Source organism: Schistocerca cancellata, chromosome 1 (assembly GCF_023864275.1).
Source record: "Schistocerca cancellata isolate TAMUIC-IGC-003103 chromosome 1, iqSchCanc2.1, whole genome shotgun sequence".
Classification (NCBI taxonomy): domain Eukaryota; kingdom Metazoa; phylum Arthropoda; class Insecta; order Orthoptera; family Acrididae; genus Schistocerca; species Schistocerca cancellata.
In genome coordinates, this window is record NC_064626.1 from 384,139,743 (window position 1) to 384,156,664 (window position 16,922).

The 16,922-nt window shown below is 42.1% G+C and overlaps 1 protein-coding gene across 1 annotated transcript in view; it reads left to right on the forward strand.

Annotated features, from left to right (window-relative positions):
- LOC126175327 (bifunctional glutamate/proline--tRNA ligase) overlaps window positions 1–16,922 on the forward strand; it is a 251,607-nt gene that overhangs the window by 25,341 nt on the left and 209,344 nt on the right. Inside the window, exon 2 of the mRNA XM_049922047.1 lies at window positions 13,797–13,981. Coding sequence (XP_049778004.1) covers window positions 13,797–13,981 — 185 coding nt within the window. The remainder of the gene's footprint in view (window positions 1–13,796; window positions 13,982–16,922) is intronic.

A 16,922-nucleotide genomic window follows, 5' to 3' on the forward strand; every position in this document is an offset into this window, starting at 1 on the left:
TTTTCCTGATTAGTGTCAAAACCTTGGGTATGAGTGGAGTTGTAGGCAAGTGGCTTGAATCTTAAGAAAGCAGAAGGTAAACTTGAAAGGAATGCAGAATGCCAATGGATCTTCAGACTGGGTCTCCATTGCTATTGTTGTCCTTCAAGGCTCAGTATTAAGTCCACTGCTTTTTCTAATATTTATGAATGATTTGCTAATGTATACAGAACATGGAAAGGTCATCATTTGCTGGAGACACCACTAGCTATAACAGTTTATAATACTTCAGGAAATATATTAAATGAGATAGAAAATAATACTTTTGCAGATGTGGTAAACTGGTTTGAATCTAAAAAAGATAAATTATGTTCATTTCTCATTTAATACAAATGTTGAGTCCTCCCAAGTTTTTCACTCTGCATATGGACAGCAAACTGAAGTGGCACTACAATATTCAAGACCTGTGCAAAAGATTAATCACAGCAACACTTGCCTTAAGAATTATATCTAGCCATAGGGGGATGATCCCAATAAAAAAAAGCATACTTTTGGTTATTTTCATCTACTTATGGCATATGGTACAATATACTGGGAGAATCAACAATTAGCTAAAAAAGAGAAAGTGTTTTGTGCACAGGAGCAAGCTCTAAGAATTGTGTTTGGAGTCCATCCTAGGCACTCGTGCAGATATCTGTTAGAAATCTTCAAATCTTAGAAACAGCTGTGCACAATGTATATTTTCCCTGGCATGCTTTGTTACTGAAAACAGCAGCTTACTCAAAACTAATAGCTCATTCCATAATTATAACACCCAGAGGAAACTTGATACCCACTATGATCTAAAAAAAGAGTATGGTGCAGAAGGGGATTCTATACAGTGACACTAAAGATTTGTAATGCTCTCCGATCACAAAGTAAAGATCTGGTTAGAAACATACCCAAATTTAAAGAAAGATATTTTCCTTTGTTCGAGTTAAAAGCAAAACTAAAGCAGTTCCTTCTAGATGGATATTGTTATAATATAGATGAATTTCTTACTCACAAGGCATAATATCACTCCTAGTCTATGTACAGTATAACTTATTATCAAATTTATATACTTCTGTATATTCCTAATGAAGAATGTATGCTATTTCATGTGTACTCAAAAATTTCAGTTACTCATATATTATTTATATCTTTCACATCATAAATTCAGTGTAATTATGTGCTAAACAATAATTTGCAAAACTTAACTCTTTCTGTATCCTGTGTGATGTTCACATGTGGATCTGCAGAACTCTAAATAAATAAATAGTTATTTCCTTGCTTTGAGCTTTATCACAGATAACATTATACCTGTTAGGGTCCTACTGTCTTTATCCACTTGTCAGAAAATTAACTACTGAGATTCATTCATTCATTCATTCATTTCATTGTTGCCCTTATGGACAGTGTTTGAACTCGAAAATCACATGATGACACAATTTTCACTTCTTTCCTTTCTTCCTCTTCTCTTCCCAAAATCTCTTCATCCTTTGGCTGTGCTCCTGTTTCCTTTGCTCTGTCCATAATGTTCCTGTCTTCTCTCTCTCCTTTACAATAAATTTTGCACTCCTAACTTTGTTTCTGAAGTATTTCCTGTCTCCTATCATTTGCCTGTTGATCCCTATCTGCCTTAAGTCTTCGTCTATTTCATGATACCAATTTGTTTTCTTGCTTGAGCTGTTTACTACATCAAAAATTTTCTTTGTAAGTCGGTTGTTGTCCATTTTCTGTATGTGCCCATAGAAAGTTAATCTGTGTTTTCTGATTGCGTCTGTTAGTCTGTCAGTGTGCTGGTACAGCTCTTTGGTAGGTCGCTTCATCCATATGCCATCTCTGTGAATTGGTCCAAATATTTTTCTGAGAATTTTGCGTTCTATTTTTTCTGTGTCTATGATGCCTGATGCTCCAATTGTGGTTGTTTCTGACGCGTACAATGCTTCTGGTAATACAACTGTTTTGTAGTGCCTAAGTTTGGCCTGCCTCGATATGCTTTTCTTATTATAATGTGACCATGTGAGTTTGTATGCCTTCTGGAGTTTCTTCGTTCGTTCCATGTTAGCCGCCTTGTTTGATCCTCTCATTTGTATGTACTCCCCTAAATACTTAAATTTTTCGACTCTTTCTACGGATCCATATACAATATGCATGATGTGTACATTGTTGGTCTGTCGTTCCATATATTGTGTCTTCTCGTAAGATACCTGCAGACCTGTTTTGGCAGCTATTTCATGCAAGCATTCCAGTGCTTCCTTTGCCTCCTGTGTATTATTGCTGAGTATGGCTATATCATCTGCAAATGCCAGACATTTTATGATTGTTTTGGTTTCACGTGTTCTTCCCAGCTGTATTCCTTTAACTTGTTCCTCCCACTGCTTGATAATTTTGTCTAACACCATGTTGAACAGGTTTGGTGAGAGCCCGTCTCCTTGTCGGACACCTGTGTGTATGTGGAAGGGTTCCGAAATTTCTCCCATGAACTTAATCTTGGAGGTAGTATCTGTAAGCGTCTGTTGTATAAGTGCCCTGGTTTTTCTGTCGATACCATATTCTTCCAGCACGTCAAAGAGTGTCTGTCTGTCTATGGAATCATATGCTTTTTTAAAGTCCACAAAGGTAACTACAGTGTTTCTTGCCTGTCTGACTTTCAAAAGTGTTCTCAAGTTCCAGATCTGTTCGATGCATGATCTCCCTTTTCTGAAGCCTGCCTGGTATTCCCCAATTTGCAGATCTGCTTGTGGTTCTAGTCTGTTTAATAGCACCTTAGAGAAAATTTTGTATGTAACTGGTACTAGCGAAATGCCTCTGTAATTGTTTGGATCTGACTTATCACCCTTTTTATGTAATGGATGGATCAATGCACATTTCCATTCCTCTGGCACTTTCTCTGTGATCCAAATTTCGGAGATAATCTTATGGATTTTTTTGGTGATGTTTTCATCTTGGAGTTTCCAGATCTCGGTGATAATACCATCTTCTCCGGCAGCTCTGTTATTTTTCATTTGTTTTATGATTTCCTCTACCTCTTCTATTGTGGGTGGATCAGAATCGGCATTAGGTGTGGTCTTTTGGAATGTTAATTTTCCTGTAGGTTTTTTGCAATTAAGAAGTTTATCAAAGTAATGTTTGAGAATTTTACAGTTTTCTTTTGTGTTTGTTTCCAGGGGTCCATCTGTTCTTCGGAAGCAGAGGCTAGGGGGTTGATAGCCCTTAATATTTTCTTTGAAAGTTCTGTAAAAATTTGTTGTTATTTCTTTTGAAATCTTCCTCAATTTCTTTTAGTCTGTTATTGTCATATGCTCGTTTTTCCCTTCTGATTTCCTTTGATGCTAGTTTCTGAACTTCGTGAAATTCTTTCCATGTTTCTGAATTTCTGTCGCTACTGAACTTGTCCCATGCTTGCTTTCTTCTCTCAATGGCTTCATCACAATTTGCGTTCCACCACCTATGTTTGCGTTTTCTAGGTGGTTGTCCCCAGCACATAGTCTTCTGAACTGCCTTCGCCAGATCTGTCCATGTGTCTATTGAATGCCTATTAATTTCTTCAACGATTTTATCCCTGTTTATCTTCAAGTATTCCGGATCAGGTTTGACTATTTTGTTTTGCGCTGTCTGTTTCAGTCTTGGGATTGGCCTAATCTTAATTTGTAGCAAATAATGATCAGACTCGAAGACTCCTTTACGTGTTCTGACATTTAGAATTTCCCGCGAATTTTTCTTGGATATGGCCACATGATCAATCTGAAATTCTCCCCACACTGTGTTGGGTGCTTTCCATGTTGTAAGTTTTCGTCTTGGTTTTTGAAATTGTGTTGACATGATTTTGAGGTTAAAGTTTTGACAATATTTTATGAGGTGTTCCCCATTTCTGTTCGTGCGAATATGTGCTGAGTATGGGCCTGTTATTTCTCTGAATTTTCTCTCCTTACCAAGCTGCGCATTGAAATCACCCATTAGAATTTTCACATGTCTTTCTGGTACGTTGTTAGTTACCTCCTCCATGTCTTCCCAGAAGTCTTCAATTTCTTGTGGCTTCTTTCTGTTATGGTCATTTGTAGGTGCATGTGCGTTGATAATTGTGTATGCTTTATTACCTGATTTGAAGGACAGTGTCGAGATACGTTCTGATATTGAATTGAAGTCTATGATGTTATCCATGACTGATTTGTGTACTGCAAACCCTGTACCAAACAGTAATGGTGTTCCTCTTCTGACAGCAGGTTTACCTTTGTAAATCCTGTAATGTTCTGTGTCGAAATGGTTTTCATCTACGAAATGCGTCTCTTGAATGGCAAGAATTTTGATGTGAAATTTATCTAGCATGTCTGTCAGTTGTTTTAGTTTTCCAAGTTTGAACAGAGTGTTTGCATTGAGAGTGCCAAGGTAGTGCTTGCGAAGAGGTTTTGAGAAGCTCCGACTCTTCTCCTCATGATGTTCCTGGTCCCCCAGAATCCGATGACCAGGAAAGTCCAGTCCGTTGACTGGGGCCTGGGGTAGCGGATTTCTTTCCATTTGTTCCATCATGATTACTTCAAGTTGAAGTTGGTTGTGGTGACCTTTAACAAGATCACGGTAATTGCAGACTTGATTGTTGAGATCAAGCCATATTTCACTGCCGCACCAACTAGGTAAACAGACGCAGACCACTAGTCGCTGGATACCAGAACAGACACTAATGGATTTTTTGATGTTGTGTGTTTGGTCCGCGAGAGCTATTTTATTTCGCTCAAGTCCGCCGGCAAGCCGGTGAGGACCCCCCTATCCGCCACCTGGGACGCGCCACGTCGGAGTATCACCTCTCCGCCTGCTACGACACCGTAGTAGGTTCTTGGAACTACTGAGATTAAATTATAGAATCCAAATAAAGCTCCTATCATTTTTTCCTGTCCCAACCCTTTAGAAAATAATCTACATTGAAATCACCACAGACTATTAATTGTTTGCTGCTCTCTGACACATCACAGTAAGGAATCCAGATTTCTCACAAATAATTCAAAATTTCCCAGTAGACTCATATATATATATAATAGAGGGAAACATTCCATGTGGGAAAAATATATATAAAGATGCTGTAAGTTACCAAATGAGAAAGTGTTGATAGACACAATAAAAAAACACACACACACACAAATATTCAAGCTTTCACAACCCAGGGTTGCTTCATCAGGAAAGAGGGAAGGAGAGGGAAAGACGAAAGGATGTGGGTTTTAAGGGAGAGGGTAAGGAGTCATTCCAATCCCGGGAGTGGAAAGACTTACCTTGGGGGAAAAAAGGACAGGTATAACTCGCGCACACACACGCATATCCATCCGCACATATACAGACACGGACAGACATATGTAAATGCAAAGATGTTGGGCAGAGATGTCAGTCGAGGTGGAAGAACAGAGGCTAAGATGTTGTTGAATGACAGGTGAGGCACGAGGGGCGGCAACTTGAAATTAGCGGAGGTTGAGGCCTGGTGGGTAACGGGAAGAGAGAATATATTGAAGGGCAAGTTCCCATCTCCGGAGTTCTGATAGGTTGGTGTCAGTGGGAAGTATCCAGATAACCCGGATAGAGTGACACTGTGCCAAGATGTGCTGGCCGTGCACCAAGGCATGTTTAGCCACAGGGTGATCCTCTTTACCAACAAACACTGTCTGCCTGTGTCTGTTCATGCGAATGGACAGTTTGTTGCTGGTCATTCCCACATAGAAGGCTTCACAGTGTAGGCATGTCAGTTTGTAAATCACGTGGGTGCTTTCACACATGGCTCTGCCTTTGATCGTGTACACCTTCCGGGTTACAGGACTGGAGTAGGTGGTGGTAGGAGCGTGCATGGGACGGGTTTTACACCGGGGGGGGGGGGGGGGGGGTTACAGGGGTAGGAGCCAGAGGGTAGGGAAGATGGTTTGGGGATTTCATAGGTATGAACCAAGAGGTTACGAAGGTTAGGTGGACGGCGGAAAGACACTCTTGGTGGAGTGGGGAGCATTTCATGAAGGATGGATCTCATTTCAGGGCAGGATTTGAGGAAGTCGTATACCTGCTGGAGAGTCACATTCAGAGTCTGATCCAGTCTCGGAAAGTATCCTGTCACAAGTGGGCCACTTTTGGGTTTCTTCTGTGGGAGGTTCTGGGTTTGAGGGGATGAGGAAGTGGCTCTAGCCATTTGCTTCTGTACCAGGTCGGGACGGAATGCGAATTGACCTTATTGTCTGTCTTAATAATGTGACAACACCTCCGTTTCCCAAATTAGTTCTGCATGAGTAAAATGCTAGAGTGTAATCTTTTATATTTAACTTCTTTAACCCTGTGGTTATGGGCACAGAATGTCTATCGTTCCAGGGCTCTATAAATTTTGTAAACAGACAAGAAGCTCCCCTACCTTATTACTCAGCCCCTGATATTCTGATAAAATTAGCTAACCTTATGTTTTGTGTGGCTCTTGTGTTATTTTAAGCTCTTTCATAATAGGATGCCTGAATGCTGACGCTAACATAAAAAAGTGACCTCTTTGACACCAGTAACCACAGGCATCTTGTGATGATGGTCCTGTTCATTTGCTGCTGTAAGATGGTCAGCCAATTTTTATTTCTCTCTCTTATTCAGATATAGGCTGTGCCTAGTATATACCCATCTCCCAGTTGTATCAACAGGATTGCACTCTCGTGTGATTTTTATTTCAGTCAGCAGCAGCCTGCTCAACTCATTGTTCATATGGCTCACAGCTGTATTAACCTAGGACTGATCATGGCACTGCAAGCCCTCTGCAGAACTCTCACTTTGGTGTGTAACTGCTACTTCTATTTCATCTAGGTCAACCCTAATGCTGTGATTTCTGTCTTTAGTCAGACTTTTCCCTGCTTCATCTACTGTGATAACCTCACCATCCTTGTCAAAATCTATACAAAGATTCCCTATGTTCTCTGTGTCCTGGCTAAGGCTAGCACGTGGCATAACAATGCTTGTGACGTGTTCTGTGTTCCTGATTTGCCCTGTACCACCAGCCCCCCAGAGGACTCGTGATTCTTTCATGTATTCGTGTGTGGCGCGCACGGACCCCTGAGCTATTGCAGCCCATTCTTTCTTCCCAGGCTGCATTTACGTCACTGTGCGCCTCCCTCCCCATCATCCCTCTTTCCCGGTGCCCCCTCCTTCACCTCTCTTGATGTTCCGATTTATGTCAACCTGACTATCCATCTAGTTCCCTGTATTCCTTGCAATTTTGTTCCTTTTGCCTATTCTCTTTCACCCTTTTTGACATTTTGGTGCCCCCTTGCAGTTTTGACCTCTACTTCTAAATTTTCTCTCTTTAGTGTGAGCCATAGTGTCTATGGCATGGATTCCTCTCTTCCCCCCCCCCCCTTTCCCCCCTCCCTTCCGTGCCATAGCCTCCCTTTGTCTCGCTAGGTCACCAGCGCATGTAGCCAGTTGGTGTGGTGGGTACACATATGACTGAGTGCCCTGACGACACAGGGATCATACTACTGATACCAGGGCTGTTCCCTCCTTATGTATGCCAAGGAGTGGTTGCTTGTCATCCTGCAGCATTGGAACTCCCAGCAACGGCCGCCGTGCCAGACAGCCATTGCTGTGGCTGGATGGTGCCCACGGGGAGCACCCCTGATTAGAGTGCATGGTATCTTGGCGGACGTTTGGCACATGAATCATATCAAGCTGCAGAAACTTGGCCATTCTCAAATAACTCTCTGTGCAAGTGGTATCAGATGATTGAATGCTCCTTCGTATGACCCTACAGCCTTCCCTTCTATGGCTACACTCTAGGAGAAGGGGCAGGCTCGCTGTCTTATGGTGAAACACTTTTACCGCCACCTGGTCTGTACTAGGATGGATGGGGACACATTTACTGCCACAAAGCCATTGTTTTTTGTGGAGAATGTAGAGGACAAGTTTCGCAAAGTGTAGTGTCCCAGTAAGATGCGGTCAGGCTCTCTGTTGATCAAAGCTGCTTCTGCCATCCAATCTACAGCCCTTCGTGCTTCTGATTGCCTTGGTGATGCCCTGGTATCTTATTACCACTCACAAGTTTCTTAATATGGCCCCGAGAGTAATTAGTCATAGGGACCTCATACTGTAAACTGATGAATGCCTGGCTAATCTGGAGTGACACAATGTTGGAGCCTTTATCCTGGCTTTCGAGAGGGATACCCTCCCAGAAAAAGTTAAGAGTGTGTGTTACTGACACAACCTGAAGCCATGTGTCCTGCCACTAATGAGGCGCTTTCGATGCTTGTGTTTTGGGCATATGTCTTTCCACTGTATGGCATATGCCCTATGTGATGACTGTGGCCATGCACTCCATGAGGGAAGCCCCTGTGTTCTGCCACCTGTGTGTCAACTGTCGTGACCACTACTCTCCTTGCTCGCTAGGAGAGAGAGAAAAGAAAATCCAATAGTACAAATTTCTAGATAGACAGTCTTACGCTGAGTGCTCGCCAAAAATATGACCACTTCCACCCAGTGTCGATTTCTTCTGCTTTTGCCTCTGTTACATCCCTTTCCCCTCCTACCTCTTCCTTAACGCAATCTTGTCCCCCTCTCATCTCTCCCTACCTTATGGTTCCCACACCCTCTCCTCCAGGTGCCGCTCCCCCTCCCTGACTGAAGAAGTGTGCCCCTTCTTTGGCACTTGCCAGTGATTTTGTCCATTGTAGATTTTGGCTGTCAGGATCATGGTGTGGTGGCTCCTTCCACTCTGAAACTACTTGACCCTGTTCATTATTATCAGTTGCGTCTGGCTGTCAGTGCCTCTTATGCTAGTCCCATCGACAGTCTTCTCTCAGAAGAGGGAATTCCTCCTCTACAAATACGATGGAGCCAACTCTTGGTTTCTTACACAATCACTATTTGATGGTTTCCTTACCAACCTGCATATCCTGTCCTCTTTGCAAATGAAGAATTTCTCCCTCCCGATACCCACCCTCAGGTGGGATTGCCAGTTGCGATGCATCTCACTTCACCCTGTCAGGATCTCCATTTCCACTCACTGGAATGTGCCCCGTATGTTTACTCCCACATCCCCCCCTTGGATGATGCCTCTACCACAGATTAAGACCGACCTATTCCAAGTTCCTAAGGTCTCTGTCATCCCTTTGATATTCTGGCGTCTTGTACATTCCATCCTTGAAGAGTTTCAGGATATTACCATCTTCTAGACTGATGGTTCTAAAATGGTAAAGTTGGATATGCTTTTATGTCTCTTACTGGCATGGATCATGTAGCGAGTTCACAGCAGAGCTGCTAGTCATTAAAAGCCCCTCTATTTTGTCACTCAGGCCTCACTCCACAGTGTTTTAATATGTGCCAACTCAATGAGCAGCTTGCAGGCTATAGACTGATTCTACTCTTGTCACCCTTTAGTCACTGTTATCTGTGGCATCCTCTCTGACTTTGGCTATGCCACCTGCTCAGTTGTCTTTCTCTCAGTCCCAAGTCATGTGAACATCCCTGGGAATGAACTGGCTGCCCGTTTGGCTAGAGAGTCAGGTACTTACCCCTCCATTCCTTTTCATGGTTCCGGGTGCAGATATGGAGATACACATCAAATGTCTCTTTGCCCAAAAGTGGAATGACATCAGGTGCACTACCACTCTCAGTAATAAACTCTGCACAGTCAAGGAGAGTACTGCAGTTTGGCGCTCATCCTTCGCCTCCTCTCAGGAGTCTGATGTCTTGTGTCGTCTATTTGTTGGTAATACAGGCTCGCCCATTTTTCTTTTGTGAAACGAGCCACCCCCACAATGTGGCTGTGTAGCCAGACTGACGGTATCCCATATATTGGGGGAATGTCTCATTTTCGTGCTTCTTACTGAGTATAGTCTTCCTAATTCCTTGTCTTTATATTCACAGATGGCTGAACTGGTCCTCAGTAGCCTACATGAGAGTAGTTTTTAGTCTCAGATAGAAGGTTTTGCTTTACTCATGGAACAGGGGCAGGGTGAATCTGGTTGGGGCCTCTCTTCGTATTTTCTAGGTCTGGGACCCATGACCACTTCCCTGTGCAAAGACCACTCTCTCATCCCTCTGTTTTCCAGTTTTCCTGTTTGCCCTTCCCTTTTATGCCTTCTGGTTTTAACTTCCTCGCTTTAAAGGTTGACCCCTCTGACGGGAACCACCCACTCTTAGCAAAACCTCTACTTACGCAAGTAACTTTGGAATCACGGTGCTGATGACCTTGCCGTTTAGGACCATAACCCCCTCCCTCAATCAAGCAATCAATCAATCAATCCTGTATCATCTGGTCTACATCTCACCCATGGATACTACCGAGCAGCAAGACCCTTTCTTCTTTTCTCTTTTGGTAGTGACTGCACTAAGTTTCTTTGCTAGAAGTCTGCTGCCCCTATATAACCTATAGTGGGATGTGGTTCTTCTCTTCTTTCTTCAAGTAACAAGTCAAACTTAGTAGATAATATAAACTCAAATATAGATGAAGTTGTAGTGCTGTTCCCCTTTCGCCAATTGCTTGTTACCTATATCCAGTTTCCACAATCTTTTTCCTCCTTCAACATATGTTGTTCAAATTTTGCACATTCTAGTTCAGCCTGAAGGGCACAAATCTTTGTCTCCAGTTCGGTTATCTCCTGCCTTTTTTGCAGAGTTTACAATTCCACAGGAGAGCCTTGTTGAGTTCCCTATTCAATTCTCCTCTCCATTTGCACGACTGGAATTCCAGCCCACAGTCTACACATATCACTTCCTGTGTGACTATCGGATCCTGTTTGACTATCCCATAGCAACATTCACACCTATCATGCATTGTAGCACAAAGTAAATGGTTAAAAATAGAATTTAAACACTTACCAAAAGTTACATTATGCAAATTTTCATAATTTAAGAGCCACAAAGATTGGGCTACAAATAAGTGAGTCGAGTGCATTTTATAATGTAAAAAGTTAATTATTTCCACTTAAAACAAGAGTTCAGTATTCAGTTAACTGTTAATGACTTGTTCACAAAAAATATAATTTTTTCATTACTTATGAAGAATGCTTTAGCTGTCTTTGTGAAGAGATGTATTTTAGTGATCTCTCTCATTTCCTTGGGCAGTTTAATTACCTGACAGAAAATGCTGTTTTTTAAGTCCAAACTGTTTCTTGTTCAGTGATTGTGTGTACAGCTATTAGTGGAATACTTAGCAAGAAATATATACACTACAGATTGGACAAATTGGTAGATGTATTCACGTGCTACAGTAAGGATCCTCATTTTTTAAAAATTGTTCTTACAAAGAGGCCAACTGCTACTTCAAGTTATTATTCTTATGGCCCTTTTCTGCAATTTCAAAATTGTGCTCATGTTATGTGCCTCCAATCTCAAGAAGAGAACCCAAATCTAAGAATTGAAAGTACACTCCTGGAAATTGAAATAAGAACACCGTGAATTCATTGTCCCAGGAAGGGGAAACTTTATTGACACATTCCTGGGGTCAGATACATCACATGATCACACTGACAGAACCACAGACACATAGACACAGGCAACAGAGCATGCACAATGTCGGCACTAGTACAGTGTATATCCACCTTTCGCAACAATGCAGGCTGCTATTCTCCCATGGAGACGATCGTAGAGATGCTGGATGTAGTCCTGTGGAACGGCTTGCCATGCCATTTCCACCTGGCGCCTCAGTTGGACCAGCGTTCGTGCTGGACGTGCAGACCGCGTGAGACGACGCTTCATCCAGCCCCAAACATGCTCAATGGGGGACAGATCCGGAGATCTTGCTGGCCAGGGTAGTTGACTTACACCTTCTAGAGCACGTTGGGTGGCACGGGATACATGCGGACGTGCATTGTCCTGTTGGAACAGCAAGTTCCCTTGCCGGTCTAGGAATGGTAGAACGATGGGTTCGATGACAGTTGGGATGTACCGTGCACTATTCAGTGTCCCCTCGACGATCACCAGTGGTGTACGGCCAGTGTAGGAGATCGCTCCCCACATCATGATGCCGGGTGTTGGCCCTGTCTGCCTCGGTCGTATGCAGTCCTGATTGTGGCGCTCACCTGCACGGCGCCAAACACGCATACGACCATCATTGGCACCAAGGCAGAAGCGACTCTCATCGCTGAAGACGACACGTCTCCATTCGTCCCTCCATTCACGCCTGTCGCGACACCACTGGAGGCGGGCTGCACGATGTTGGGGTGTGAGCGGAAGACGGCCTAACGGTGTGCGGGACCGTAGCCCAGCTTCATGGAGAGGGTTGCGAACGGTCCTCGCCGATACCCCAGGAGCAACAGTGTCCCTAATCTGCTGGGAAGTGGCGGTGCGGTCCCCTACGGCACTGCGTAGGATCCTACGGTCTTGGCGTGCATCCGTGCGTCGCTGCGGTCCGGTCCCAGGTCGACGGGCACGTGCACCTTCCGCCGACCACTGGCGACAACATCGATGTACTGTGGAGACCTCACGCCCCACGTGTTGAGCAATTCGGTGGTACGTCCACCCGGCCTCCCGCGTGCCCACTATACGCCCTCGCTCAAAGTCCGTCAACTGCACATACGGTTCACGTCCACGCTGTCGCGGCATGCTACCAGTGTTAAAGACTGCGATGGAGCTCCGTATGCCACGGCAAACTGGCTGACACTGACGGCGGCGGTGCACAAATGCTGCGCAGCTAGCGCCATTCGACGGCCAACACCGTGGTTCCTGGTGTGTCCGCTGTGCCGTGCGTGTGATCATTGCTTGTACAGCCCTCTCGCAGTGTCCGGAGCAAGTATGGTGGGTCTGACACACCGGTGTCAATGTGTTCTTTTTTCCATTTCCAGGAGTGTATATGTCACCACAAGATGAATGTTATGAACTGCGTGCAGTGCCAGAGAAATAGTTGTCTACAAAATTTGTTAATTCATAAGGATTTTGTATTATTTTACCTGATCTTTGATTTGTGTGTTGTTACATTTGTTTCTGCCTTTTCCAGTTTCTTGTTTTATTACATCCCACGCTACTTTGCTTTTATATATTGAATATTGTTTTGACACCTGTACTCCATGCCAGTGTTCATCAACTATAATAATAAAAGCACACGCGTTTCTTAATAAGCCACATCCAGGTGTTTTCTGTGGCTGATAGATATGGAGAACATGTTGCAACTGTTAAGCACCCTGTGTTTTTGGTCCAAGATTCTCTGAAATAAACTTAACTACAAACAAGTAACAACTCATGCACGAAGTAACATACGCACATTAGAAATAACTCATATACTTCAAAGTAAGAATAGAGCTCATTCAATTATAGTTACGTCTCTGCTTAGAAGGCATGATTGGCCCTTTGCTGCATCATAAACTTCACTACTTGCAACACCTCCCATGAATTACCTTTAGGATATACACACTCCATCATCATAAGTATTTCATGGAAAGAGTGTTTGTAACATTGAACAAAGATTTCAGAGGATTACTTGACATACATTTGTCGGCTCCTTGAGATAGCTGGGCTACTGGGTGTTGGTTTCTGGTTGGGAGACGGGGTTTCGTGAAAGGTTGCCAAAGGTGTAATTATGTTAATTTCCCTGATTCAGGCCTGGATTACAGTTAGAGTACCATCCGCTTTTCCCCAGATGTCCCAGTTGTACTCGTAACAGTGATTCTGTGTGTGTGGTGATGAATCAGTATTTGGGAAAAAGATAAAAACACATTTATTATTATTAATATTTGGCAGTAAATTGACTGATCAAATAAAGTTTGAAGTTCCTCCTGTAAGTTCCGTTTTCTAGTTTCTAGAACCTGATTAATTGTATAGTGATTTAACATGTGAAAAACTGTCATTTACTTGAATTTTAACAGGTGCACTGATTATGGCAGAAGCTGTCAGATCCACCATACCAACGAAACTGGAATGGGGCTCTAAAACAGCTTTTGAAGTGTCAGATGATAAAGTCTTCAGTAATGACCACACAGTTAGTCGATATTTGGCTAGATCAGCACCTTCACATGCATTATATGGCACTACCATCCTGGAGCGAACAGAGGTATATGTTTGAATAGTTTTCCATATTTTAATACTTTCTTGTCTTATTAAAAACTAAATTTGTAAAAGTTGCTTTAATTCACAAATTTATTGTGTGTTTTATTTCCTGGTTTGTAGTTTTTTGTGTATAATACTTCTTGAATGAAGGTAGAAAGAATTTCATGCTCTTCTACTGCATTATGTATGTAAATCACAGACAGAAAAATTAAAATAAAAAAATTATAATCTTAATTGTTAAATGTATTTGAGAAAGATAATCTGTTATTGATGGTGCTATTAAGACGTAATCCAGAACATGTGCAAGAATCCAGTAATATCCTGTTGAAGTGTTATGGCTCTGGTTATGGGTTGTAACTGGACCAAAAACTTACTGTCTGTCACCTTGACATTGTTCATGAGCACTTTCACGTTATTGAAGATTTATCGTCACCTTCTCATATTTTCTTGATGCAGTGAACCTGATATGCAGTGCCATTAATTCTATGTGGCAGTTCGTCTCCAACTGCAGAGGGTCAAGGGCTTTAAGAGAGTTCACATCTACACCAACCCACTGTGAAATGATGTATCTGTCCTTTTAAAGAACTCTTCTGTATATGTCTGTTTTCGTATTTAACATTTACAATGTTGGGTGATAAATGTCTTATTACTCAGTGCAACTGACTCTAAAGTGAATCTCAGACCAGCAGATAAAAGAATGACATTTCTCTCCAGCTTCTGTCAACTGTTTCTGCCTGTATTTACACTGTCAGCAGAGATGCTTCCTCTGTGCCTTCCAAACCACTGCCATGCCAAATCATCAAAGTATAAACACCACCTTGACAGCCTTACACCTTGCCGATATCCTGTGCGCATACTTCTGGCATTGTCTTTGCACAAACCAGAATTGACGTGTACGCATTGGAAATTCTCAATATGCTAATTATCTAAACAACATTTGCAGTCTCTCAGAAACATCTTTCATTGATCTAAGAGTTTAACAGTGGAACATTCTACTCTGAAGAATTTCAAGGTACACTACAGATTCCCCCACTTGGAAAAAAATATCGCAAACCTTAACTTACAGAGCTAATTACAATCATTCTATAATCTACAGATGTCATTAAATGCCTGTTGTTATTTAACTTAAGGTCTCAGTTGTCTAAACTTCATTGTCTTCCTTTATTATACAAATAAAAATAGTGTCTGTATTTATTGTACAAGCTATTACAACTTCATTGTATTTGTTTTTGTGTTAGATAAGTGATATCATCCAATTCCGTTTTCTTATATCTTTGAAAATTCTTTCTGCTTTCTTAAGATTATTGGTTCAACTTGCTAGTTGGTAATTATCTACCACTGTGGGTGGTTATACAGCTTTCAAATCCTCTATAACAACACAATGTTCTCATATTTATTGAGGTAGAAAAGGAACAATTTTTTGGCTATTTTTGAGAATTTTGTGACAGCTTCCCACCTTTGCAAGAACTGCACTTACACCTTACCCTTTGTGCTGCTGATACCGTATACATACTTTAACATCTTTGGGATATGGGTGCACCTCTACTTACCTCTTCACATAAAAGGAATGGCACAAATCATTTCTTCCATAGATTCAAGTGATCAAGGATTAGCCCACTCCTTCTCATGGTCCGTGTATCCATTTTCTCTCCCATACCTACAAACAATTGTCCACCCCATCTTTTTTAAAAAACAATTTGTATGCCCAAGTTATCTCTCTCACTTTTATAACTTTCCATTATGAAATTTCTCCATATCCTAATGACTTTACCCAGTTATTTCAAACATGTGTTCCCTGATTCTTACTTTTGTATCTGTTCTTTGTTACTAGATTATAATATGTTTCTTGTTCTTTATTATTCACACTTTTACATCCTGCTTACTTTAAACAAATCCATTAGCGCTTGCGCATCAGAGTTAACACTTACACTGTCTATTGTTGCATTGGCCAAACTGTTTGCGTGCCATGGTACCCTATCCCACTTTTGTGTGCTTGTTAGTATGTCACTTTCCACTTTCTATGGTATAGAAGGCACCCTTTCTTCCCCCCACCCCCCTCCTGTTTAATTGACTCCCCCCCCCCCTCTCTCTCTCTCTCTCTCTCTCTCTCTCTCTCTCTCTCTCTCTCTCTCTCTCTCTCGCGCGCGCGCTTTCAACGTTCAGTTTATGCTCTTTCGCAAAATCAGCAATTACATTAAACACTCACCTTTCTCCTAGAGCAGATGAAAACAAATGAACACCTGAACACCTAATAGCATTCTTTAAGTTATGTAAATAGGTAGACTTCTGCATCTTTTTCTTTTAAGAATTGGTAAATAATATTCTTCTCAGTTAGGTAATTACAATAACAGAACTTCAATAATTAAATTACGAGAAAGTTCAGATTTGGATTATGTGAGCAACACTATATCTACAAAGCTTTTAGTGCACTCAACAGGGGGTCATCTACCCACTACCAGGGTTGGGACTGTAAATACATCGTAAATGCCACCTTGCAGATGTCCTGTACTCATGCTTTTCGCATCCTCTCTGCACAAACAAAGAGTGAAGCATGGACAGCCGGCCGGTGTGGCCGATCGGTTCTAGGCGCTACAGTCTGGAACCGCGCGACCGCTACGGTCGCAGGTTCGAATCCTGCCTCGGGCATGGATGTGTGTTATGTCCTTAGGTTAGTTAGGTTTAAGTAGTTCTAAGTTCTAGGGGACTGATGACCTCAGCAGTTGAGTCCCATAGTGCTCGGAGCCATTTTTTTTTTTTTTTTTTTTTTTTTAAAGCATGTACAGTGAAAATTATTTTGAAATTAATTACCTAAACAACATTTTTATACTCCAATGAACATTTTTCTTCAGTCTAAGATTGTAATAGTGGGATGTGCTACTCTGAAAAATCTCGTGTTGCACTACTCTGTGCGTGAGAAAGCACAAAAACACATTTTGCAAGAGGCA